The following is a 26,466-nucleotide window of genomic DNA, read 5'->3' on the forward strand; positions in this document are numbered from 1 at the left end:
GCTTGGCATCACTGTTGCTTTTTATTTTTCTTAGAATTAAGGAAGAAAGATGGCATCTTTAGGGGTTCTTCTATTTTCCTGAAGAATTTAGGAATTCTTTACGTTTGGAATTCATTTTAAGTCAGGAGTAAAGGGAACGGACGACTGTGAGGCTCAGCATCGTCCCTTTTACCCCTTCCATGTTTGTTGACTCTTGCTTATAATTCTTCAGATATGTCTGTGGAGGCCATTGGTGGCCGTTTCCTTCTACTCTGCAGTGTATTAATCTTTTCCTTCTGGAACAGATAATGAGTTCGGAGTCATGCATTCAAACCACTGGTTTTCCACCGTGTTCTGAGTGTGTCCCCAGCACCGGTAGGAGTTGGCCCTCCTGAGGGGGTGAAGTGCTCCAGACCCAGCTGGTTCTTTTTTTTTTTCCCCCTAATATTTATTTATTTATTTGGCTGCTCTGGGTCTTAGTTGCAGCATGCATGCGGGATCTAGTTCCCTGACCAGGGGTTGAACCTGGGTCCCCTGCATTGGGAGCGCGGAGTCTTAGCCACTGGACCACCAGGGAAGCCCCCACGCCCCCAGCTGTTTCTTGAATGTCCTTTTTCCAAGGTTCATCATGGATTTTAAATGACGCTTCCTTCAAAGGAGAGAGGTCAGCTGTCTTTGGAACACCAGTTGTACTCTGTCTTTAGTATCTTTATTTTCAGTGAAGTTTTTCTTCTGTGGGGCCAGGCCCCAAGTGTGGGAGGCTATGCAGCCGTGCCCGCACCGGGCTGCACCCCATCCCCTCCCCGAGGTGCTGGCTCACGGTCACTGAATCGCACCTTATGGCTGTGTCCCGACCCATCACCTGGCGGATCCCCTGTTCCTTCTGTCCTGACCCGACGTAGCAGCGTCTCTGTCCTCCTGTCCCAGCGTAGCTGCGCTTACCCCTTGTCCCCTGTGTGACAGGACTTGGTCCTGCGCCATCAGCAGCATGCGTTGTCCTCTCGCTAACTGCAGGGGGTCGGCCTTTCTTCCTTTCTTCCCTTCTCCTCCTCTGACTTTCATTTGTCCTTTTACTTCTACACTGTCGAGAGAAATTTACATTGTGTTTTGTAAACATAAAGGTGCTTGTCTGTAAGTTTATTGCTGAAAATCCATAATTTGTTTGCGTTATTCCCACTTGTGGAAACCACGTTCCTTACAGAGCCTGGACCCTGCTCTGATGACGTTTTCTTCCTAGAGTAGTGCCTCTCTCTCCCCAGGTTCCTAACAGCCTTTTTCTTACATTATTAGCCTTTTTCTTAACTTCCGTATTTTCAGACTACCCATGATAACGGTGTATTATCGTTGTGGCCTGGAACTTTCTTTACTCCGGGCACTCTGTCCTCCTACCCCTGGCAACACAGCGGCTTTCAAGGCTGCCTGTCCAGCCACGTTCCTGCGATGACCAGCAGCGGGCAGGGAGGCTGGAGCACCTCCATGGCAGCCCTGGAAACCTCTGCATCTCGGAGGGGCATCCCCAGAGACAGTGAGAGGCCCTGGTGTGGCCTTCCCACCACGGCCTGTCCCCAGGGGACACAGGGGGCAAACCTGTCTGCACACCAGGAGGTGTGGCTCATGGGATTACCCGCTCATCGCTTTTATTTTATTTATTTTTTTATGTTTTAGTTTTATGGTCCCGAGGCGTGTGGGATCTTAGCTCCCCGACTAGGGATCGAACCCACACCCTCTGCATTGGAAGGCGAAGTCTTAACCACTGGACCGCCAGGGGAGTCTCTGTTCATTGCTTTTAAACCCACCTTGTCTTTGTAATGGATGCTTGTATTAAAATATGATTGTTTTAAGTATTATTTAATGATGTGTGTAGAAGTAACAGAATTTGTAGCTTTTGTAAAAATTTTTGAGACTGCCTCAGGTAATTTTGGAGGTTTTTGAATAAAGTACTCTCAGAATGGAACCAGATAGAGAGTCCTCACCACCACCCATAATCCTCCCCTGTGGAAGTTAGAGTGCACCTGCAGGTCCCAGGGGAAGACTGGACATGCTGTGGGGGCGTCTGGGACTTCGGGGCTGGCATTGCTCAGATGAGTGATGCTGGTCTGTGTCTCATGCTGGGCCCAGGTTAACCCCAGATGGAGCGGATGACCTGTGGGTGACAAAACTTTAGAATAAAGTGTAGGAGAATTCGCTTTGGATTTTGGGATGGAGAGGATTTATTGAACAAAAAAGAGAAAAAATACGTTCACACAGATTTGATATATTCAGTTACATGAAATTGTGAGAGGGAATTCCCTGGCAGTCCAGTGGTTAGGACTCCGCGCTTCCACTGCAGGGGGCACGGGTTCAATCCCTGGTCAGGGAACTAAGATCCCGCATGCTGTGCAGTGTGGCCAAAAAAAAAAAGAAAAAGTGAGAGATCTGTTGCATGATAATGTGCAAATAGGTAACACTACCCAAGTGTACACGTAGGAGTGGTTAAGGTGGTCAGTCCTATAGTTTTTACCACAATAGAAAAATGTATGAACTTGTGTTCATGATAAGTGAAAAGAGATGGGTGGGAAATCGGGAAGGCTGGGGGCGCCCATCATTGTGGGGTGTGGTCATCTGGGTAGCGGTTGGCCTGCCCCTTCTCTGGGACCCTAAAGTTCCACTTGTAGGTACACACCCTACAACAGTTCTTCCTAATCTGTTTGTGGTGAAGGACCAGATTTTATTTGTTTTCATTTCCATTGTGTCACAGGCTGATACTTTTGTAAACTACAATGAAAATGACTAGCTAGAAGAATAAGTTGCAAACAAAACAAAAAAATGCAAGCCCAGATTTTTTTCTTTTTACGTTTTTAAAATAAACATACAGTAAAATTGACCTTTTTTTTTGATGTACGGTTCTCTTGAGTTTTAATACATAGAGATTTGTGTAACCATCACCCTGCTCAGGCTGTGGAACACGCTCATCCGTACCCACCCCCCACGCCCACAGCATCCACTGTTCTGCTCTCTGTAGGTAGAGCTGTCTTTTCAAGAATGTCACGTACATGGAATCATAGAGCTTCTAGCCTCTGCGGCCAGCCTCTCTCACTCAGCCCAGTGTTACTGAGAATCCTCCACGTTGTGTGATGGACGCTTCGTTCCTTTCTGCTGCCGAGTGGTGCTCCATTGTGTTCACCTTCCAATTTGTTATCCTTTCACAGGGACATATGTGTTGTTTCTGGGTTTAGCGATTATAAATATTCATGTACAGGTTTTCCATGTGAACATTAATTCCCGTTCCTCTTGAATAAATGCTCAGGAGCGGGATGGCTGGGTCACGTGAAAGCCTGTCTTTAACTTTATAGGAAACTTCCAGCTCTCTTCCAGAGTGGCTGCCCCGTTTGGTGTGCCACCAGCAGTGTACGGGTCTAGCCACTGGGTGTTGTCTGTTTATTTTTTAAGCCATTCTGATACATATGTAGTGGTATCTCATTGTAGTTTGAAGTTGCATTTCCCAAATGGGTAGAGATGTTGAGTATCTTCTCCTGTGCTTATTTGCTATTGCTTTGACAGTTGGGTAAGTTTTGCTGTCAACTTCTGCCCTTAGCACTAACCTGAGCTGGCAGGGCATCACCCCGTGCCCGGCACTGCCCTAGAGAAACTGTAGGTGGGAATTGCTCAGAAGGTTCAGAGGACCCCAGTAATAGCAAAACCTGGGAATGACCAGGCATCTTCCAGTAGAAGAATGGATTGACAAGTTGTGGCCTGTTCCCAAAATGGAATTTGTCCAGTACTAGGAATGAGTGAATTATAGATATATCCAGCAATTTGGGAGAATCTTAGAAATATATTGAGTTTCAAAAACAAGTCACGGGCCAAAAAAAACAAGTCCCAGAAGGCTGCATACACAGTGTTAAGACCATTTGTTTTTTAAACAAGGTCTTATTTATTTATTTACTTGTGGATGCATTGGGTCTTCATTGCTGCACATGGGCTTTCTCTAATCGTGGCAAGGGGGGCTACTCTTCGTTGCGGTGCGCGGGCTTCTCATTGCTGTGGCTTCTCTTGTTGCAGAGCACAGGCTCTAGGCGCACGGGCTTCAGTAGTTGTGGCTCGCGGGCTCTAGAGCGCAGGCTCAGTAGTTATGGCACATGGGCTTAGTTGCTCCGTGGCATGTGGGATCTTCCCGGACTGGGGCTCAAACCCGTGCATTGGCAGGCGGAGTCTCCCCGCCCGCCCCCCCCCCCCCATACGCGGGCCTCTCACTGCTGTGGCCCCTCCCGTCGTGAAGCACAGGCTCCGGACGTGCAGGCTCAGCGGCCACGGCTCACGGGCCCAGCCGCTCCGCGGCATGTGGGATCTTCCCAGACCGGGGCACGAACCCGTGTCCCCTGAATCGGCAGGCAGACTCTCAACCACTGTGCCACCAGGGAAGCCCAACAGGTGGATTCTTAACCACTGTGCCACCAGGGAAGCCCAAGACCATTTTTTTAAGCTGAAAAAATTAAAACTAAATAGTGTTTAGGGAGAAACATATGAGGTAAATTTCTTTAAGCAAGGGATTGTAATAAACATTGCTTCAGGGTAATGTATATGGGGAGAATGCAGGAAGTTTCAAAATTATTGGTAATTTTCTAGTTTTTAAATTGAAGGATGGGATCATGGTGTTTATTTTATCATGATGCATCATGACTTACATGTGCCATATCTTCCTTTCTGTGTATCAAATATTATATAAAATATTTAAAACAGAACCAAGGGACTTCGCTGGTGGCTCAGTGGATAAGACTCTGCACTCCCAGTGCAGGGGGCCCAGGTTCGCTCCCTGGTCAGGGAACTAGACCCCACATGCATGCTGCAACTAAGAGTTTGCATGCCACAACTGAGGAGCTCACGTGCTGCAACTAAGGAGCCCGCCTGCTGCAACTAAGACCCGGCGCAACCAAGAAAGGAAGGAAGGGAGGGAGGGGGATTAAAACAAAAACAAAAACAAAAACAGAACCAAATAGCCTTCCTTTTAAGACGTTTTCAAATCTGTTCTTCCAAAGTTGGCATATGATTTTTCCAAAGTTGGCATATGATTTTTCCAAAGTTGGCATATGATTTTTTTCTGCAATAGTAGGTTGAATTCAACAACAACTCTTCATAAACATTCAGTGCGTGCTGATTTTACACACGGAGATACAAGAGTCAGAATACACACCTCTTTCCCCTGCAGATGTTTAAGTCTTCTAAGGAGCATAGGCGTGCCCTGTGAGCACAGGGATTTTTGTCCATTTTGTTTACTTTGTTCACTGCTAAATCCCCAGCTTTGAGAGCAGAGTGTGGCACATGGCAGGTGCTTCCTAAACATTTGTTGAACAAATAAACAACACACAGACATATGCTCAAGGCTCAGGATGGCTGCATAGAATGTGATGGGTTCTGCTGTACATCCGTGGATCCCCACCAGGGATCTCGCTTCACAGTCGGAGGTCTCAGTAGGGGTTCCACGTAGGAGTGGGCAGGACGTTGAGGAGACCCCAGGTGCTCAGGGTTGGCAGCACTGCCTCTGCCTAAGAGCGAGCTGTCAGGCCGTGAGGCCCAGTGGGCGCAGTGGCAGGAAGAGGCTGGTGTCAGACAGGGTCTGTGTCCAATAGGACCTTGTAGGGCAGGCCCGGGAGCTGGGATTTGATGCTGCAGCCAGTGGGCTGTTGGGGAAGGACCTGAGTGGGGTGGTGACAGGAGTAGAGCCGTGCTTTACAGACTTGTCCTGGCGGCAGTGAGGGAGGACAGACTGCGTATGCTCCAGAAAAGCCTCCCCCTTTACCGGACCCCTGCCTCTTGGGGTTGGCGAGCTTTGACTGGTTTGAAGCCCATTTTTCCCTGCTCGTGTGCGGCTTGGCTGCCCCGCAATGTGGAGGAGCCCCAGTACTCTTCCTGGCAGCACCAGGACGCACTGCAGATTCGCAGAATGTGCCCATTGTTTGTTTTTAAAGGTATGTGTTACTAAAAATGACGCAGCCTGAAGGTCAGGACCTAACCCTCCTGGGGCCAAGGCTGGGAGCATAGCTGGGATGGCAGTTCCTGAGTTAATAGCAGGTGTAGCTCAGGTAGATGTGGCTGCTCCCCAGGTGCTGACGTGGGCCTCGGGGATGCCTTTGAAATTTAATCGAAACGGGTTTAGGAAAAACCAAAATGCTGAGGGGCTACCTCAAATAGCAGACGTGACATTTCCTGGTGGTCCAGTGGTTAGGACTTGGCGCACTCACTGCTGTGGCCCGGGTTCAATCCCTGATCGTGGAACTTAGATCCTGCAAGCCACACAGCGCAGCCAAAGAAATAGAAAACAAAACAAATAACAGGTGCTGGACTCCTGGACTCCTCAGGCAAAGACAAGTCACCACCTCAGCACAGCTGGCCTGTTCCTGGACCTTGAGGCTGGCGGCAGAGGACACCTGGTTTCCCCCGTGACACTCTAGTGGAGCCTCCTCACGGCGTTGAGCTTGGAGCTGTGTGCCTGTGGTGCCAGGTATTGGGGAGATGGGGGAAATCGAGGGAAGCAGAAGACAGGTCACAAGACAATGGGAGAAACCAACTCTGGGGAGGGGAGAGCGCTGACCAGGTGCAAAGGGCATGGTCTTCAGTTTGTCACTTGTGGGACATTATTTTTAGGATGATTTTTTTTCCCGCTTTGGAAAAATGTTTATTTCTTTTAAATCATTAAAGTATACCCGATCACTATAGAAAATTAAGAGGGATAAACAACAAGGTCCTACTGTATAGCACAGGGAACTATATTTGATATCCTGTGATAAACCATAATGGAACAGAATATGAAAAAGAATGTATATATATGTATAACTGAATCACATTGCTGTACAGCAGGAATTAGCACATTGTAAATCAACTATACTTCAATGAAATAAATTTTAAAAAATAAAATTAGAATAAACCTCAAAAAAAGAAAATTAAGAAAATAAAATATTAAGACTTTTGAAAAAAGTTGATTTTAATGATTTAAAAACCCCACAAAACCCGATTCTTTCTCTCTCCCCTTCACTGTCTTCCACAACCTTTCTGCTTGACAGGAGCCTCCTAGATGCATTTCCCAATATCACACGTGCTAAGAATGAAGTCAGATCTGTCCGTTTGCAGTTCAGGTCACTCTCTTAGTTACAAGACCGTGTCCCAACTGAGCATGAAACTTAAAAGTGCGTATTTCCTGGCAGTGGGTAGTTTCTAACTAGAATGTTAACTTTTGAAACGTGTGTGAAAATGATGTAGAAATCTACATGTAATAATTTTTATGCTTGGACAGCATTTATTTCATTTTCTGACTCAAAATTATAAAATACCAGTTTGACTCATGTTCCTAGCAGCTGTTTTATTCTTAAAGGGCCAGATGTAAGTATTTTCGGCTACCTGGTGACACAGTCTCTGCTGAGAGCAGCCACAGAATGACAGACAAACGGATGTCTTTCTGTGTCTCCATGAAAGTTGTAAACACAGGCAGCCTGCCATCACAGGGCAGAGAATTCTATGTTTCATTTGGCTCTCTCCTAGTATCTAACTCATGCTGAGGACAGATCGCATTAATTACAACGGCTGCTCTGCTTCCTGCAGGCAAACTTGACATGCAGTGAAAGGCACAGATCTCAACTGGATTTCAGTGAGCTTTGGTGCGTACACTTGTGAGACCACTCTTGCATTTAAATTAAGAATATTCCTGTCTCCTAGGAGGTCCCCTTACCTCCCTGAAACAGTCGCTTTTCTGGTTTATATCACGACCTTGTTTTTCCTGTTCCTAATATTTGTATAAATGGAGTCATTTTGTGTTTCTTAGCTTGTTTGCGTAACACATTGTGTTTGAGATTTATTGATTTCATTGCTTTGTCAGTATGTTATCCTTCTTTTCTTGGTAAGTAGTGTTCTGTATAGAATAGACCAGAAATTGTCAGTCCTTCTGTTGGTGGCCCTGTGTGGTGTTTGCTTTTCTTAGAGCTCTGTGCTGCCTACTTCACATAGGGTGTCCGTCTCTCCCCCACCCCTGCCTCGCTGTGCGAAGCCGTCCTGTTTGTCTTACTTGCAGCACAAACTGCACAAGCCCAGGTTGATCAGTTCCTGCTTCCAGGAGTCTTGTGTATTTTTTAAAAAGAAAGAGGAAAAGATCATCTGTTACCTCTGTGCTCCCCACTTCCAGTGGCCTTCATTCCTTCTAAAGACGCTGGTTTCTATCTGGTGTCATTTCCCCTCGGTCCAGGTAACTCTCATTGGTGTTTCGTGAATTTTAGGTTTTTGTGATGGGTTCTCTTAGTCTCTGTCGGAAAATGTCTTCATTTCAGCCTTTGTTTCTGAGGGGTGTTTTTTCTGGAAATAGAATTCTGGTTTGACAGGTATTTTATCTGAGCGCTTTCAAGTTGGGCACCACTGCCCTCTGGGTGCTGTGATTTCTAACGAGGAGGATACGGCTCACACGCTCGCTCCTCCGCAACGCGTCCATTTTCTCTTGATCTCTGATTTTCAGCAGTGTGACTGCTGGGCCTGGGCGTGATTCTGTCCATATTCATTCTGTCTTCTGCAGCCAGGTGATCTGCAGTGGGCCTCTGCTGCTCCCATCACGGTGTTCTAGGGGAGCTATGCTCACCCTGATTTAGGGTGTCTTCCCGCCCCAACACTCCCCGGCATCAGGGGTGGTGTCTCCTGCCCAGCACCCGGCGTGTGTGTAAATGCTTTTGAACCTGTGATCCTGGGGAAGGGTAAACGCCCTTCGAGACAGACGTGTGTCCTGTGAACAGAGTCATCGTCGTTGGAGCCCCAGCAAAGCACATTGAAAGTCGTCTTTATTGCTTGGGTGTAGGGTTGCACTGTCGCTGTGCCGGAATCCCGTACCCGCCAGCGGTGACAGGAGGGAGGTGTCTTCCTCGGGGAAAGTTTGTATCTGATGCAGTCAGCGGGCTCTCCTCATCTCAGTGGAGAAACTCACAAAGCAAGGGATCTCGTTTCTCTGTTCTTTGGTATGAAGATATCATCAGGGTCATTGTTCCGTATTACATGGGAACCTAAGATTCCAGTTGGAAAAACCCTCGGAAGCCAGAGCTAGTGGTGCTTAAACCGTGATCTAAAGTAAGAAGAGTGACTGACGGGGGACGACAGTGAGTACACTTGGAGGGTTTATGTCAAAAATGCTATCACCTCGTTCACAGCTTTTCCAGCAGCTTTTCGGGGTGGGCGCTGTTGCTGCTGTCTGGCCTAATTGCTTCACATTGCAACAAATTTCTTCGGATTTTGCCATCTTGATTGGAAATGCATATTCACAACATTTCTTGCCCACGTCTTCGTTTTGTATTTGTGCAAAGTTAACTTTGAGGACCGAAAAAGAGTCACAGTAACTAAGCCGACACTTGCCCACAGCACACAAATGTAAGTGCCTGTTCACAACACCCAGCTTCCCTAAAATAATTCACAAGAGAGCCATCACTTGACCCCTGGGTCAAGGGTTGTGCCTGCTTCCGTAATTAAGTCAGGTTTATGGGTGCGCAGTTGTGCCCATTCTTTTAGACATTGTGTGCTTCCGTGCTTCAAAGGCAGAGCTGAGAACTTGGGGCGTGGAGACTGTCTGTATGGCCCACAAGACTGAAATATTACTGTCTTGCCCTTTACCAAAAAGCTTGCACACCAGCTTCTAGAGTAATAATACTTTGACGAATAGCACCAAAGTAAGCCTTGGTGTTAAAGCCTGTGCTGACTTCTACTGCCCCCAGCTTGCTCTTTCCTGGTGTTTGACTTCTTGGCTTAGACATAATTAACTTAGGCTTGAGTTGTCCAGACCCATCGCTGTGCTGTCAGTGATTTCATTAAAATATAACGAAGTTTATTTAGTCTCTCGCTCTTACTGTTTGTGATGTCAGAAAACTCTAATGATTGAAAATTGGGTTGGAGGGAGTCCACATGAGGATGTTTGCTGGTTCTTAGGAGAATTTGGAGTTGACTAGACCCTGGTTGGCTGGATCCTCCGTTAAGGTCCCTTTGATTGGCTAGTAGCCAAAACAGATCCCCAAATGGACAGCTTGCTCTTGAACTCTGATGAGAAGGGATTCTGTGGGGACTGTTGGAGACTTGCCGGCTGTGAGAGGGAAGTTAGTGCACGGGAATGTGGGCCAGACCCCTGGGGCTAAAGGACCTTGTCGGCCAGGAAGGCTGGGTTCTCAGTACCCGCGACAGTCCGACATGCTAAAGTCGTGTGTCCTGGAAGTGACTTGTGACAGAGCCTCTAGGAGGGCAGACATGCATCTGGAAGCACAAGAACGACAACTTTGTAGTTTTTATAAAAAAAGATACATACATAGATTTATAAAAAGTTCATGCAGTGCAGAAAAGGCTACAGAAGAAAATGATTTTAAAAATCAAGCAATAGTATGGGAGTAGGTAAAGAAATGGTAGACAACAAAGAATAAGTCTTTTTTTTTGGCGGTGTGTGGGCCTCTCACTGTTGTGGCCTCTCCCGTTGCGGAGCACAGGCTCTGGACGCGCAGGCTCAGCAGCCATGGCTCACAGGCCCAGCCGCTCCGCGGCATGTGGGATCTTCCTGGACCGGGGCACGAACCCGTGTCCCCTGCATCAGCAGGCGGACTCTCAACCACTGCGCCACCAGGGAAGCCCAGAATAAGTCTTTTAACCTCTACTCCCTGGTTCTTCCCAGAAACCAGATTACCAGATACTTACCTTCCGAAGATACTCACATGGTCTTTTATTTTTATTACTTTTTAAAATTTATTTATTTATATTTTATTTTTAGCTGCATTGGGTCTTTGTTTCTGCGTGCAGGCTTTCTCTAGTTGTGGCAAGCAGGGCTTCTCTTGTGGAGCACGGGCTCTAGGCATGCGGGCTTCAGTAGTTGTGGCATGCGGGCTCAGTCGTTGTGGCGCACAGGCTTAGTTGCTCCGCGGCACGTGGGATCTTCCCAGACCAGGGCTCGAACCCGTGTCCCCTGCATTGGCAGGCAGATTCTTAACCACTCTGCCACCAGGGAAGTCCCCACATCGTCTTTTAAATAGAAGCGTTCCAGTTTCCCTCGAATTTGGCAAACAGAAGATCACGGTGATACTAATAAAACTGCTGCTCTCTCACCACGGCAGACCCGCCCCCTTAACCAGGGGCGCCCGTGTGCCAGGGGCCGCTGGGGCCGAGGGGCTGCACACACTTGGCCCACCCGTGTGCTGACCCGCCGTGGGGGCCAGGAGGTTTGCGGTGGGCTTGTTGCTGGAGCTCCTGCCGCCCCTCAGTCGGGATCTTGCATTTCTGTGGGTTTGTCGCCTGCCTGCAGACCTGTTGCCCCGGCTTCCATTGTTGATGACTTTCCTCTGGTTCACATCTTCACTGGCTGGATTTTATCACCAAGTTGTTTCTTCTGGAAGCTCTTGGTTCCATACGTTCTTGAATCCACATGAGCATTAACCTGCTCCTCTGTGTGGGGAGAACTTGCCTGATGGTGTCAGTGTCCAGGCAGAATGTCCCGCGTTGCTCCACCACATTCTGGCACCGAGTGTCACAGGGTCGCGCCACACCTGGTGGGGGAGGGAAAGCTGCCGGGCACTAAGGACTGGGTATGCAGAACCTGCTTTTTAATCCCCGGGATTGGGAGATGCGTGTATCGTTGAACAGGTGTCAGCCTTTCAAGTTTGGTCATAGTTGCTGGCAGTTCACTGAAACTAAGAAAATTCATTCTGGGGCTTCCCTGGTGGCGCAGTGGTTGAGAATCCGCCTGCCAATGCAGGGGACGTGGGTTCGAGCCCCGGTCCGGGAAGATCCCACATGCCACGGAGCAACTAAGCCCGTGCACCACAACTACTGAGCCCGTGCTCTAGAGCCTGTGCTCTGCGACAAGAGAAGCCACCTCAACGAGAAGCCCGCGCACTGCAACAAAGAGCAGCCCCCGCTCGTCACAACTAGAGAAAGCCCGCATAGCAACGAAGACCCAACGCAGCCAAAAATAAATAAATATTTTAAAATATAACAAAATATACAAAGCATTCTTAAAACTCAGCAGTAGAAAACAACAACAAAAAACAGAAAAGAAAATTAATTCTAAGGTTTTGAAAGTCAGTGATCTGTCTGTACCTGTGAACAAGCAGGTGATGAACCACAGTGACTAGCTTACCTAGTAACTAAGCCAGGTGTGTGCTGATTTTTCTTAGGGTGGTTCTGTCCTAGACTAGGAAATGTTGCCCCTTGTTGCAAGAACGTCTGCGATCTCTGGTGTAAGCAGTGCTGGAGAATCATGACTTAAATGCTAAAGTTCCACAGGGAATTCTTTTTAGTCAAATTAAGTAGCGGACTGCCTCTAGACGTCTCAGGTAATCATATAGTTCTATAAGCAGATACAAAAGTATTTATTGATATTTTCCTGTGGATGGGCTCTAAAGCGCTATTTAGTAGGCACTGAGTAACTGAGAATACAAAATGATTTGTCAGAGTTGTATTTTCCATAACAGTACCTAAGGACCAAAAAAATTACTTAGCCAAGTAGTAATTAAACTTGACGAAGTCATGGTACTTCCGTTGTGGAGTAAATGGACGAAATTCCTAGCAATGGAGACTTGACGAGAATATGTTCCATCATCAACATCACTGAGGGTCCCTGGGCTCTGTGCAGCCCTGCCATGGGGCGGGAGTCGGGGGGGTCCTTGTGTCCATCCAGGTGAGGAGGGAGGCTCCAAGCACGGCAGCGACTTGGCCACGCCAAGCAGCTGGAAGCTGTCGGAACTGGGCTTGAGAGTCCTCACACCCTGATTGCAAAGCCCACCATCTCTGGGACTGAAGGGAGGCGTGTTTCATTTCCTGCCCTCAGCTCTACACCACCGTCTCTTATGCTTCGTGCCGAGGTGGCTGACCTGGTGTCCCTCAGCCAGGAGGCCGCACCCTTCGGTTTGGGTTCAGGTCCTGACTTCACCTCTCTGTGTATGTGTCTCTCTGTCTGTGACATAACTGTTGGAGTGCCTGTGTCGTGAGGCTACGGGGGGCCAGGGGAGCCCAGCCCCTGCGGAACCCAGTCTGGAGGGAGTTCATGTGTGTGTCCTGTGTTGTGATCAGAAGTGACCATGCCACCTGCAGGAGGGGGCACGCCTGGGCCACTCCCCCGCAGGCCGGGACACCACCACTCCTCTTGTCACATCTTTCCCTTTATCTTGATTTCTTTCCACGTTTTGTTGAAATACTCCTCAGATCATTGTTTCATTGAAGATGCGCGAGCAGTACTTCTCCCAGACTCTTGCGTTTATACGTTCTTCTGACTTTACACTTTGTTGATAGTGGAATCCTAAGGTGAAGCTCCTTTCTTCTTAGAGTTCGAAACGTGTTTTGTTTGGGGAAGTTCTTAGCGCCCAGGATGTAGAAGTATGGCCTTGGCGCTCTGCCTGGTGGGGCCTCAGTTTGCACACTTGTGTCTTCTTTCAGCTCTAGTTTTGTTTTCAGTTGACTATTTTTTCTCAGTTGCCTGTATTCTTTGCCTTTCAAATTCCTGCCTGGCAGATTCTCTCATTTTCTGTTCTCTCTGTGCTGGTTCTGTTCAGACGCTTCCTAAACTGTGCCTTCTCTGTGCTCTGGCCTTCAGCCGTTTCAGGCATGCCGTTGTACCCGTCTGCCTCGTTGACAACTTCACTGCTCAGATAGTGATTTCCAGAGACTGTCTTATCCTTCTGTGCCCCTTTTTCTTCACAGCTTAGTGTAATCTCAGTCTCTGAGGACAGCAGAACTATTGTTTAAGGCAGTTTTAGGTTTACACAGAAATTGAGGAGAATGTACAGAGAGTTCCCTTGTACTCCCTGCCCGCCCCAGTCTTACAGTCTATTAGCATTGGTGTGGTACATTGTTTTGAGTGATGCTCCAGCATTGATACAGAGTAACTCAGGTCTGTAGTTTACATCAGGGCTCACTCTTGGTGTTGCACATTCTGTGGGGATTTTCAAACATACAATGACATGTATCTGCAGTTGTAGTATCAGAATAATTTCACTGCCCTAAAAATTCTCTGTGCTCTGCCTGTTCATCCCTCCCTCTCCCAACCTCTGGCAAACACTGATCTTTTTACTGTCTCCATAGTTTTGTCTTTTCCAGAATGTCAGAGTTGGAATCATATAGTCTGTAGCTTTTTCAGATTGGCTTCTTTCACTTAAATGCATTTAAGGTTCTTCCATGTCTTTTCATGGAAAACACAAGTTTGCTGAATAATATTCCACTGTCCGGGTGCACCACAGTTTATCCGTCACCTGCTGAAGGACATCCTGGTTGCTTCTGAGTTTGGGCCACTATGAATATATCAACTTGTTTTTAAGTAGTAGCCTGTAATCACATACAGTTTATTAGATCAGTAATGAGTTTAGAAATTATGTCTGTCCTCTTTTCTTTGAACTGCATGTTATTTAGAAGTGTATCGTTTAATATTTAAACACCTGAGGTTTTCATAGGTATTTTCCTTTTGGGTCTCTAATCTGTTAGGGTTGGGGACACACCGTGTATGATTTCAGTCCACTTAAGTTTGTTAAAACTTGTTTTATGGCCCATCGTGTGGTATGTCTTGGTGATTTTTGAAAAGTGTAAGTTCTGTGGATGCGGGTGTCATAGAGGTAATCGGGTCATGGTGGTTGATAGTGTTCTTTAGACCGTCGGTATTTTTCCTGATTTTGTGTGTGTGTCCTGTCAGTTTCTGAGAGAGGGCTGTTAAGATTTTTGTGACTGTGAAGTTGTCTGCTTCTCCCCTTATTTCAGTCAGCACTTGCCTCATGTATTTTGAGGCTCTGTTTTTAAAGTGTCTCTCGCAGACAGTGTCTAGTTGGGTCTTGCATTTTTTTATCCATTTTGACAATCTCTTCCTCTTAATGGAGTTTTTAGTCTATAGAGATTCATTTTCATTTTCCCTTCAGCTTTGTAGCTTTGCCTCCTTACGTCTTTATTTAGAGGTTGCCCAAGGGACTACAAAACACACACTTAAATTTTATCTGTAGTTTTTGACGTCTCCTCTGCGTTCTCCTTGTAGACTAGCCTGCCATGGCAGACCAGAGACAGCGCTCCCTCTCTACCTCTGGGGAATCCCTGTACCACGTTCTGGGGCTGGACAAGAATGCAACCTCGGATGACATTAAGAAGTCCTACCGGTAAGAGGCCTGGGCCCGGGGCGGGCGGCTCCCGCCCCTCCTGTCTTTTATCTGCGCGTGTTTCCCCGGCCTACTCGCCTACTCGCTGTTTCACTGGTAGCCCTTCCACTGCATCTTTGTGTGTGTAGTGTGTCCCCGTATAGCTTATGATTATTACCTTAATGTTTTCTTGGCAACAAAACCAAAACAATAGCAGTGTGTGGGGTCATGCACACTCCCTGCCCTGGAGCAGACGGCTCGGGGGGCAGGCCTGGCTGTGCTGAGCTGTGGTGGCAGGGTCTCACCCCCCGGGGGAGCCTTCCCGCATGGCCGAGCTTGCCCTTCCCCTGCGGTGTCCCTGAGCAGCTGCCAGAGACCGACACTGTCGTTGGTGCAGACAGTTGACACAGTCCTCTGTGTTCTCAGCTTATCTCCTTATCAGTACAATAAAATGCCTGTGCTGCACGCTCCTTGCCTGTCCCTCCATTTGGCAAATGTACAGTCAGGACGCTAGAGGGCAGCAGCGGGGCTGGAAGTTCTTGGGAGCGCCCACAGGTCAGCTCTCACCCGGGTACTTGCTGCTCTGTGGATGGCTCAGCACGGGAGGTTTGCCCTTAGACAGTTGCAGAGATTGCTGTTGAGCCTGGTGTTCTCTAGTTCTGTGGCCGGCTGGAAAGGGAGGTGGTGACGGGTAAACGTTCCTCTGCTGGCCCTCCATCCCGGTGGATGAGCGTGAGACGTGAGACCAACAGATGGTTTTGGTTTGCAGGAAGCTGGCCTTGAAATATCACCCTGACAAGAACCCAGACAACCCAGAGGCCGCAGACAAGTTTAAGGAGATCAACAACGCCCACGCCATCCTGACGGACTCCACGAAAAGAAACATCTACGACAAGTACGGCTCGCTGGGGCTCTACGTGGCCGAGCAGTTCGGGGAGGAGAACGTGAACACCTACTTCGTGCTCTCCAGCTGGTGGGCCAAGGTGAGGGCGCAGCTCCCACTCTCGCATCCCGCCAGGTGGATCTGGGTACGTGGCGGGCTCCTCGTCCCCATAGATACGGGCAAAGGCCCGGTCCCAGCAGATTGTAGCTGGCCTGTGGCCTGCCTGCGTCCAGCCCGCGCGCACAGAGCGAGGTCTGTGCCGAGTGGTGACGTCCACAGCATTTTCTTTCGTGAGTCACTGTGGTAGAAATAGGAAATGAACTTTTTCATCACTTTGTGGATAGATTTATTTTTGTGATTAGGGAAAACTTGTTAGAAATATCTAGCTTGAGAAACTTCTGAAAAAAATATTATTGTTTTATATTGTAACATTACCTGGTTTCCTGATTCTATCCAAAGCATCTGTCGTGTGAGGCCCGAGGGTGTGGCTCACTGCAGGGCGCTGAGCTGTCGGAAGCCTGTCTGGCAGCGGCCAGTCAGTCAGCCCTCCTCCCCTCTCAGGAGTTACCCTTCTTTACGCAGCTGGTCTCCTCCTTCCTGCCCTCCTGTCCCCGTGTTCAGTGCTTTCTTTATTCTCCTTGATCTGGAAAAGAGTCCACTGCTGGTGTGAGGACCCCTCTGTGACCCTGGCGGGGGTCGGAGGTGGGCGCAGGTTGAGAGCTGCATCCCGGCCTCGCCGCACAACCACGTCCCCTTGCCCACAGGCCCTGTTTGTGTTCTGCGGGCTCCTCACCTGCTGCTACTGCTGCTGCTGCCTCTGCTGCTGCTTCAACTGCTGCTGCGGGAAGTGCAAGCCCAAGGCGCCTGAGGGCGAGGAGACCGAGTTCTACGTGTCCCCCGAGGACCTGGAAGCGCAGCTGCAGTCCGACGAGAGGGGTGAGTGTGCCCGCCGCCCGGGGCGCGCGTGAGGGGCGGGGCCGGAGCGGGCCCTGAACGTGTCGCCCTGTCTCGTCAAACAGGAGGGCACTGACACTGTGCGGGAGTGTTTGTGGTGGCGGCGGGACGGTTGAGGTGTGAACGTGGACGCCGGAGGTAAAGCAGGCGCGGAGGGCTGTCCCCGCCGCGGACTGTGGTAGCTGAGTAGGCGGGGAGGGCCGAGGGCCGAGGCCGCTGACGAAGGTCATGTGGGGCGGAGGTCCTGGCAGCCTCGCCCCGCCCTGGGCGCTTGTCTTACGACCTCCGACCCCGGTCGAGCCACCAGGTGGCCGAGCGTGTCGCCCAGAGACGGTGTCAGGGGCCGAGAGGCCCACTGGCCCGACCTGAGGCCACGTGTCGCTTGCTTTCAGAGGCCGCAGACACGCCGATCGTCGTCCAGCCGGCGTCCGCCACGGAGACCACCCAGCTCACAGCCGACTCCCACCCCAGCTATCACACCGATGGGTTCAACTAAATTCAGGAGAAGCTGTGATTCGAGGGTCAGTCAGCACCCCGCCACTCGACCTTAGAATCATGGACTGTAGTCCCAGAGGTGGGGCGGGAGCCGCCCTGGCCCCGGGAGGGCAGCGCCAGCCCGCCTCTGTGCCCGCTCACCCGCCGATCCCTGACACACGAAGTGCGTAGCATGCAGTGTTTCGAGCAGTTTAGCTACGGTCTTCTTCTTCTGTTGTTCCCTTTTTTAATAGCATGTGCAGGGTTACGTTCCATGTCTGTCTGTACTGTGAGCGTGTTGCGGCCAGGCCGCATTCCCCGGCCGTGGGGCCGCCTCAGGGCTCTCGGGCAGGTCGACGCAGCGGTTGGACGGCCCGTGTGGTCCCTCGCGGTCAGGCGGGCTCGGGCTCCGTTCCCCGTGCCCATGGGGGCCTGAGGCAGGTGCTGCCTGGCTGGAGCCGTGGGGTCTGCTCCCTGCCCCGGGCCTGCCAACCATGTGGCCACAGGCAGGGCCTCTGGACTCACCCGCCAGGAAGGAGCTGGGCCCACTCTCCCAGCGCCGGGGCGTTTCTGTGGCATTCGTACCAAGGACAGTCTGTGCGGGACCCGTTCACCTCGTCTGCTTAGCCTGTAGCAGTTGTTTCTCATGTCTGACCTGAGGCCCCCGTGCTTCGAGTGTGCTCCCTCCCGGGGTGGGGACGTTCCCACACGTCCCCAGGCCATGAGCTGGATGGATGGGGCCCCTTCCGCAGCCTCCACTCTCCCCTTCCCTGCATCGTCCTCCACATTCCTTCAGGCCCACCTGGCCTCTTGGTAATGCTCTTTGAACCTCTAAGAACCACAGATGGCAGCAGCGGCCCAATTAGTGGTGGTCAGAGGGGCTGGGAGTCCAGGCTGCCCGTGGTGAGTGGGCTGCACAGCCCTCCCCTCTGTGCTTCCCAGAGCTCTCACCCCCCCGCTTTCCTCCGACTGCTCCCTTTGGCTGTCGTTGCTGGTTTGGGCAGAGCTAGAGACGTTGGGCTCACGGAGAAAGGACCAGCTGGACCAAAGGCACACTCAGGGCAGAGGGTTGGGTCCCCAAGTGGCCCTGGTGCCCTTGGGCTCGTTAGCCCGCAGCCAGACCACAGAAGCCCCGCTCACCTCTGTCCGTGCACCGTCTGTGGGCTGTTGGAAGCCAGTCTGTCTTGTCTGCGTCCAGACCTGTGGGTGGCCCCTGCTCTGAGGACTTGGAGACGTGGCTGTGCTGGGCCCGCGCAGACCAGCACCTGCCGCGGGACCTGCGTGGCCCAAGTGGGTCTGGTTTCCCATCATGCACCTCGTGACTGCTGGGCTCCTCCGGAATGTCCCGTAGGGAAGGCCGTGGGGCAGGGGCAGCACGCAAGGAGGTCAGACGCACCAGGACACCTTCCCGAGCCACTGACTACCACCACCCCACCCCAGCCCCGCCCAGGCCCCGGCTTGCCCGCTGCCCTCACGGTGCTGTGGGGGGTGAGCGTCCGGCTCTGCAGGCACCAGGTCCGTGGGCACTTGTGGGTTCCGTTTTGTTTGGGGTTTTGCCCTTGAAAACAATCACGAAGACGGTCAGCAAGAGGGGAGGTCTGCGCTGATGTTAAATGAGGAATAATCTGCTGAGATCCGGCCTCTCAGAAGGACAAGAAATCCGTTGTTTGACCTGCCCTGGAGCAGGGAGGAGGCCAGACACTAGGACAGTCTTAGGTGCCAATTCCAGGCCAGCAAGAATTCAGCCTGAGAGCAGGCTCTAGTCGGCCTTCCTGACGTTTCTGGAAATAACTTTAGGAAATGAGTTGTTTTTCCCTAGAGCGGCCAAGCACGAAGTTCAGAGGTTGGGCTTCAGGTAGGCAGCCGCCTTCCACAGTGACCGTGTCATTGCTTCGTGGGCAGAAAACTCCGAGGCGCGTCACGCAGGTCAGGGCGGATCTCTGCCGGGTCTTTTGGTTCCCGAATCTTTCTGATCGTCCACTAGAAACGTGATGCTCCCCTGGAGGCCAGAGGGGCAGGTCCGGAGGTTTGTTGAACCCAGTCTCCTGTAGAATTTGTAAAAACTAAACAAATCGTGACGGTGATGAGAACAATCCTCAAGGCGAAGCTGATGACTCCGCGAGGGCTGGGCACCCCGAGGCCAGGCGCAGGGCCTGGACCATGCCCCCGCACCTGACCCCGGCCCTGACCCCGATGCACGTCCACTTTGTTGACTTGGAGGCAGAAACCCTTTCAAAGACTTCCCTGTCTGTGCTTTCAGGCCCTCCCACTGACTGAAGACCTAGGTCCCTGGTTGCATTTCCCTTTTCCTTGTGTGGCCCATCTGCTTCCCTGGTGAGCGGGGTGTTGTGTCTGGAGGGCCCTCTGTTCACGTGCGCGGAGGGGACAACCCTCTCCTGCTGTGATGGGAACAGGAGCGCCTCGGCCCTCGCTCCAGGGCCACCGAGGCCAGTGCTGGGTGCCCTGAGGCTCTGACAGCACTGCCCGCCTGTGGCCTGCCGGGAGCGTGGGAGAGGCTGCAGGGTGCAGACGGGAGCTGCCGCGCGTACATTTCTGTTTTCGCTTGGTGACGTGGTCTCTTGTCCTTTCTGGGCGTTTTTCTGTTTTCAACCTGCTGTAGACGTTACCGCTCGTGCGTGAGCTTTCCTACTTCTCCGACAAGTCGAGCAGCCAGCTCCGCTGGGGCCGCTTGGGCGTGCTGTGTCCACAGGGCTCCTGCTTGGGGAGGGGCCCTGCCGGGACCATCTGGCGTATTCTAACCGCGGGCGGTCTGTTCCAGGGGAGCTTGTGCCGTGCCCGCTGGGGAGACGGGCAGCCTCCGTGGCACCTGGTGTGAGACCACCTGGGAGGGGGGCGGGCACCGGCTCGTGGGCTCTCCCTGGAGGGGCCCGGTCCGTTCTTCCCTGGCTCTCAGCACATCCCGCCAGGGGGACAGCGCGGGGGGCGGCGGTGGTGGTGAGGGGCGTGAAACAGTGACTGATGTCACTCCTTTCCCAGCGTTCTGAGCTGTGAGCCCCTGTGACACAGGACTCGCCTGTTTTGTTATCTTGGTTGTGACTCCTTCTCCTGTGGAAGTGGCAAAAGCTACATTTTTACTGTCCTTTCAAGCGCGGTTGGCGTCGTCTCTGCTGTAGGTGTGGGCGGTGTGTGTACATATGTGTATATGTATATATCACCCAGCGGCGTGAGTGCCGCCGTCCGGGGCGAAGCGACAGTACAATAAAAGTGGCTCCCAAACAGCCTCTGGTTTCTTGACGAGTCGGGGCAGGAGCAGGGGGTCTGGGCGAGCTCCTCTGCCATGTGCACAGAAGGAAACAGCGGCCCTGTTGTGTCCCTGGAATCAGTGTGGACGGCAGGCCGGGTGCCCGAGCGCTGCCAGTGTCGGCTCCTCCAGGGTAGGGTGCAGGGCTGCCAAGGTCACACCCATACCTGGGGGCTCACTTGACCCACAGGTGAGCGGCTGGAAACCCCTCCCTCCCCTGAAACATTAAAACCAATTTTCTAAGCATCAGATACAATCAGTGACAAAGCCACGTTCAAAGGGGTCTCTGTTCTGACCCCAGATCCACCCTGAGGGTCCCCGGGGAGGAAGCGGCTGGGCCTGGGGTCCTGTGGGCAGCAGCTTTTGGTGATTTTGTCTCCCTGGAAATAAGGGTGTTTCAGGGTGGGCGAGGGGAGCAGTTTACACTGAAACATGTATGCGTCATGGTTAGAAGCTAAATGCAGGCGCGTGGACCGCGATCGTCCGTGTGCTGCTGTGTCCTGCTGCTGGGACCGACCTCCGCCCTGAGCCCACGCACACCCCTGGGGCTGGGCTGGAGGGTCACGGTGGTTTCCCGTGGTGATGGTCTCTTATGTCTGAATGTTGACCTATAATAAAGATAACTTGTAAAAAATAAATGTTTTCACTGCAGGCTGGGTGGGTGCTTTATTTAATGATGCCTGCGTGGTCCTGCTTTAGGGGAGTCTTGCGCTCTGGGGGCAGCTGAGCTCGGCGGCCCTCCTGAGTCCTCTGGGGGCTGGGACCTCACTACCACCTGCCTGGTCTGAGTGTGGACAGACTCCCCTCCATTTTCTAAATACCACGACTGGGGTGAGGGAAGGAATGTTTGAGCTGGGAGAGCCACACGCCAAGGGCAGCTTGGACTGTGGGTCCTGGAGCCCTCCTGGGACACGGCCAGCAAGCCAGTGGCCAACAACCACTGGTCCCACTGTCCCCTCCTATCCACCCAGCTGACCGTCCTACCACCTCAGCCTCTGGGAACCATCCCTGCCGCCCTCAGACAGCGGCCCCTCCATCCTGCTGCTCATGAGCAGCTGTCTGGCCGGGTGAGCGGGGCTGCAGCTCTCCAGGAGAGCAGGCCAGTCCTGGGCCTGTCGTCAGCTGGCAGCACAAAGTCAGGAAGGGGCTACCGCAGAGGGCACCTGGCCAGCTCCTCTGCCCCTTGGGCAGCCCCGCCCACGTCCAGCTCCTGTCCCTCTGCCTGCTCCACCCAGGGCATCAGCGTGCAGTATGCTCGGGTCCTCACGCCTGGGCACCGCTGCCCCGTCTTCCTGGGTTGTCTCCAAGCTGCTGGTGACCCGGCCCTGCCCTCTGGCATCTCCCAGGCAGGGTCCGTCGTCCTACCTGGCTCCCAGGGAGTTCTGAGATTTCCCTCCCCCCCATCACCTGGACGGCAGGGAGAGGGGAGCAGGGGACAGCCTGAGCACCACCACGGCCCCCTGACGTGGTGCCTTTGTGCCTGTCTCCCACCCGAGACAAGCATCCACTCCTGGGCTCTTGCAGGAGGCGGCATCTCTGCCTCAGGGTGTGTACGTCCACCACGTGTGCCCTTCTGTACACATCGGGGTGCTCAGGCCCTGCGGACCCTGGCGTTCGGTGGGAGAGGCCACCCTAACCCAGGAGGCCCAGGGGTCTGGCTACCTGGCACTGCAGGGCTGTAGCGAGCAGGTACCTCCAGAAACACCAGGCCTGGCTGCCGGCGCTGCCTCCCACGCCCCGGGGGCGCTGGTCCCTCGCGCTTGTGCCTCCCTCAGGTGGGGTGGGTGCTGGGTCTTCCTTCTGTGTCCTTGCCCTTAGCGAAGGGCCTGGCGGAAATGATTTGAAAAAATCTAAACAGCCTGAAAATACTAAGAATTGTGTAACAAACACCTTGAAACGCTATTCGTACATAACAAATATGGAGTAGTTTAGATTTCCCACAAAAGAAAACATGACAGTGAAGACCCACTTGTACGTCTCTCCCAGGCCCAGAGGTGGCCCACTAGGCACTCCAGCTCACTTCTGTTTGTGGTTTTAAACCCTGCCTACCAGTCTCAGCGTCCATAAATAACACGTACCACTGATTGCTAAGATTTCATAAGTTGTACAGCACTAAATCACTGTGAGTGTCCGTTTAGCGCAGGGTTTTTTTTTCTCAATCCAGGTGGCTACATCTAGGTCTAGTTAATTTCTGTACAGCACATATCATATGAATTAAACACAAGTGGTTGGTGGTCTTGTTCACTGAGGATACAGGTGGGTTTTGGTTCCTGGCTGGTGAAGCAGAGCTGCACTGCCCTCACCGGGGACCATCGCTGGGCAGGCGTCTGGAAGCCCGCCCTTGACTGGTGGCCCCAAATGCCCTGCACATCCACAGAGAGGAAGGCCCCCTTCCCACCTCCCTGCCAGCCTTGTCGTCCTCACACGTTTTTCCTTATTTTCAGTATTTTCTATCTGGGATACTTAGAAATAGGACGTGACAACGTGACACCACCCCTTCATGATGCGCATTCGGGGTGGTGGGCAGCAGGACCTCAGCCCCTACTGGCCCTGGTTTAGGGGGACCGAGGGCCGCGGGCGTGGCTGAATGGCACCTCGGAAAGACTCCTAAGTCCCCCCGATGCCCCTTGCCCTCCCGTGCCCAGTTCCAGGACCCTGGCTGAAGCTCCTGGCTGAAGTCGGGGTCGTCGGGGTCGCAGCGTGCGGGCAGGGTCCTAGGCGGACCTCCCGCCCCCCTTCCCCGCCCCACTCGCAGCACCACAAGGCAGCCCCGCCCGTGGGCGCGCGGGGCGTGGCCACGAGGAGGGGCGGGGGTCCGGGCGCGCCTGGCGTCACCCGCCCGAGGGGAGAAGCGTCTCCCAGGTCGGGCTCCGGGCCCGAGGACGCCGTGTGGCCCGTCCCGGCGGGAGGAACCTATCGCTGTGGGGCGGCCCCTGCCCCTGGCGCGCCGGGCCGCCCACCCGCTCCAAGTCCCGGGGACCCGTCTCCCTCTGGCCTCAGGGAGACCCCCCCTGCTCGGACTCCCCAGAACGCCGGGGGGGGCCCTGAGGCAGCACCCGCGGCGCCCGAGACCGCGGCTGTCTCCAGCCCTGTCCATTCGGCCCTGGCCCTTTCCGTCCGGGCGCGTGACCCCCAGCAGCCCTGGGCCGGGACACTCCGCTCGCGCTGGGACTGGGGGGGGGGGCGTGGTGGCGGTTGGGGAGGGTCCAAGCCAGCGCCGCGCCAGTCCCACCCCCAGACACGTGACGCCGGGGCGGTTCTCGGGGGCCCCCCAGTGGGCAGCCGATCGGTGACCAGGGGCACCGAGGGCCCTGCGCGGGGAGTTAGGCCAGCCCGCCCACCCGGCAGTGCGGCCACCCCAGCGGATGTGTCGCTGCTGATATCGCCATAGCTCCCATCCCGGGGTCACAGACCTGGGTCCCCGTGAACCCCGTGCTAGCTGCCCTGTTCTTACCCTTCTAACCCAAGCACGGCTAAAACCCACCTGCTGCCCCTGCCCTGTTCCTTCACATCTGAATCCATGGCCCCCTCCCTTCCTGCTACCCACAAGCCCTCAGCTTGACCTCAGAGAGCCTGGAAGTCTCCCAGCTGCCCGCAGCATCTCTGGCTGCGTCGTGCCCCAGCCCTGGCCCAGGAACCTGTACACCGGTGCCCCTTCCTCGGACTCACCCTGGAGCACTTAGGGCTGCGTCAGGCGGGGCCCAGGATACAGGCGTCTTGTGGGTGCGTTCTGATGCCAGGTGGCCCATCGGTGACACCGTGACGGGCGGTGTCCTTGCCCAGGTGGTACCGACCCACCAGATCCTTCTGCCGACTGGCCCAAGTGCACATGCCCCTCGCCCCGTGGCAGCAGCTGCTGGGGAGGGGGCGGCACCTCGCGGGCTGACGAACCTGAGATTGCCCCTGGATGCTCACCATTCTCAGGTTGGACAGTCCTGGAGGCACTGCCCAGGCGGCTGATGGGTCCTCAGCAGGCACGTTGCTCCTCTGGGCTCCTCACCCTGTGTCCCAGGAACTTCTGGACAAGTGAGGGAGGGGCTCCGGGTCTGCCTCCCGCCCCGTCCTGGCCCGGGCTCTGAGGCTGCAGGCTGCAGCTCCACCCTCAGCTTCTTCCTGCTACCCGCTGACCCCTCGGCCTCCGTTGGGCCCACAGGAGCCCAGGTGCCCGGAAGGCAACACCAGGGGCTGCTAATCGGTCCCAGCTGCCACACAGCCTGAGAGGTTTTCCCTGGGGGTGGGCTCCTCCGGCCCTGAAGGGCACCACCCAAGGTTTCTTCCCAAACGCGAAGCCCCCGACGTTTCCAGCGGCTGTGCTGAGCCCTGTCCCCAGGACAGCCTTGGACCTTGGATCCTGGTCCTGTTTCTGGGACCAGGAGGGGCTGGAGGGATTGCCCCTTCCTCCCATTGGCACCCCGAAGACCCTCTGTCAGGGCTGTTTAGAAGGACCACCCCTTGGGGTCCTGGCAGGAAGTGGCCCAAGAACTCCCCTACCTCGTCTGTCTCTGATGAGGAGCCGCAGCCTGAGCAGGCAGGGCTCGGCCCTAGGCCACCACCGACCCTCGAGAAGCGGAAGGAAGCCGTCCCACCCCCCGAGGCTGGCGGCTGAGTGAGGTGGGGGCCCTGAGCTGCATCACGCACGTGTGTGTGTCTGGGGCCATGTGGCCATCTGCACATGCATGAGCACATGTGGGTCTGATTTCTTCTGTGGGAGCTGCTCGTCCTCTAGCTGGACTCGGGGCCCCTCCCAGGACGACCTAGCTCTTGCCCAGCTCATCAACAACGGTTTGCCCCATTGCTCATCTGGGAAGAGCTGGCCAGACAGAAGGGTGTCAGCTGCATCACAGCACCTGAGCAGGGCCAGGCCTGCTGCAGCCTCCAGGCTCCCGGCACAGAGCGCAGGATGAGTGAATGAACCAACCAACCAACCAACCAACGAATGGGGCCCTGGAGATATGGGGGAGGGTCCACTCACCAAGTTGGGGAGGAGAGGCCCCTCCTGCTGACCTTGGGGCTGTGTCGCTCCTCTACCCTGGCGCCTGGCCACCTGTGGACAAGCTCCCTCCTTTATCTGCTGCCCTTGGCCTGGTCCCCACCCAGGGACTTCCTGTCCCCGCCCCATGACGAGCTTTCCCATGACATGGCCTTTGTGAGGTGAGTGGAAACCGAGGAGACCAGGAGGGCAGGAAAGGGCAAGAGCCAGGCCAGGAGGTGGGGGACGGTGGGGGATGCTTCTGGCAGCTCACCCGCAGCAGCTGCGAATCAACGGGCATCAGGCTGTGGGGCCAGGCAGGCAGCACCCTCGCCGGTGCCCTTGCCCGGGAGCGGCGAAGGCAGGGCGGGATGTGGTTTCTGACCCTGAGCGGTGTGGCCGGCTCAGTGAGGCACCGGCCACATCCCCTGCAAGCGGGGTTCCTGCGAGGCCAGGGCCGGTTCCTCACTCCCTCCTCCAGCCCCGCCCACACCCATTTCCGCCCCGCCCCCGCCGCGGACAAACACGTGCTGCGGGAGGGAAGTGGCTGTGGAGGCTGTCGACATCTTGTAAGACCCAGAGCTCCAGGCCCAGGCCAGGTGGCCACCAAGGGGCCAGTCTAGCAGGGCCAGGAGCTGCAGGCCCAGCTCTGTCCTCTCCTAAATCTGCACTGACCCTGGACGGTGAGAAAAGCCAAGTACAAGACCAGAAGCCCCTGTCCTGCGGGGAAGGTGGGGGCCCAACCAGGACCACCCAGCGGAGGCCAGGCTCCTCAGTCCCTCTCTCTCCACAGTGGCCTCGCCGCTTGGGGACTGGGGCAGCCCTGGGGGCCACTCCCCAAGCCCAGGGCCCAGGCAGGACACCACTC

At 53.9% G+C, this 26,466-nt stretch overlaps 1 protein-coding gene and 1 long non-coding RNA gene across 4 annotated transcripts in view; one reads left to right on the top strand and one right to left on the bottom strand.

Annotated features, from left to right (window-relative positions):
• The window catches only part of DNAJC5 (DnaJ heat shock protein family (Hsp40) member C5), a 30,897-nt gene extending 9,617 nt beyond the window's left edge, over window positions 1-21,280 (top strand). Inside the window, exons 2-6 of one of the 3 annotated variants that reach the window (XR_002179648.3) lie at window positions 14,960-15,077; window positions 15,826-16,039; window positions 16,704-16,875; window positions 16,959-17,031; window positions 17,286-21,280. Coding sequence is in view for 2 of the 3 variants with exons in the window: in XM_019951253.3 (XP_019806812.1) it covers window positions 14,971-15,077; window positions 15,826-16,039; window positions 16,704-16,875; window positions 17,286-17,389 (597 nt within the window). In the remaining variant the exon portion in view is untranslated. Of the gene's footprint in view, window positions 1-7,586; window positions 7,608-14,959; window positions 15,078-15,825; window positions 16,040-16,703; window positions 16,876-16,958; window positions 17,032-17,285 lie in introns of those variants that run through there. The other 2 variants (XM_019951254.3, XM_019951253.3) reach the window with 2 other exon arrangements.
• LOC117308338 (uncharacterized) lies at window positions 15,874-16,712 on the bottom strand. Its single transcript, XR_004522317.2, has 2 exons — window positions 16,375-16,712; window positions 15,874-16,237 (listed from the first exon to the last, which is right to left on the bottom strand). It is a non-coding gene; the product is annotated as an uncharacterized lncRNA (long non-coding RNA).
• Window positions 21,281-26,466: the final 5,186 nt, after the last annotated feature.

This window comes from Tursiops truncatus, chromosome 15, assembly GCF_011762595.2.
Source record: "Tursiops truncatus isolate mTurTru1 chromosome 15, mTurTru1.mat.Y, whole genome shotgun sequence".
Taxonomy (NCBI): Eukaryota; Metazoa; Chordata; class Mammalia; order Artiodactyla; family Delphinidae; genus Tursiops; species Tursiops truncatus.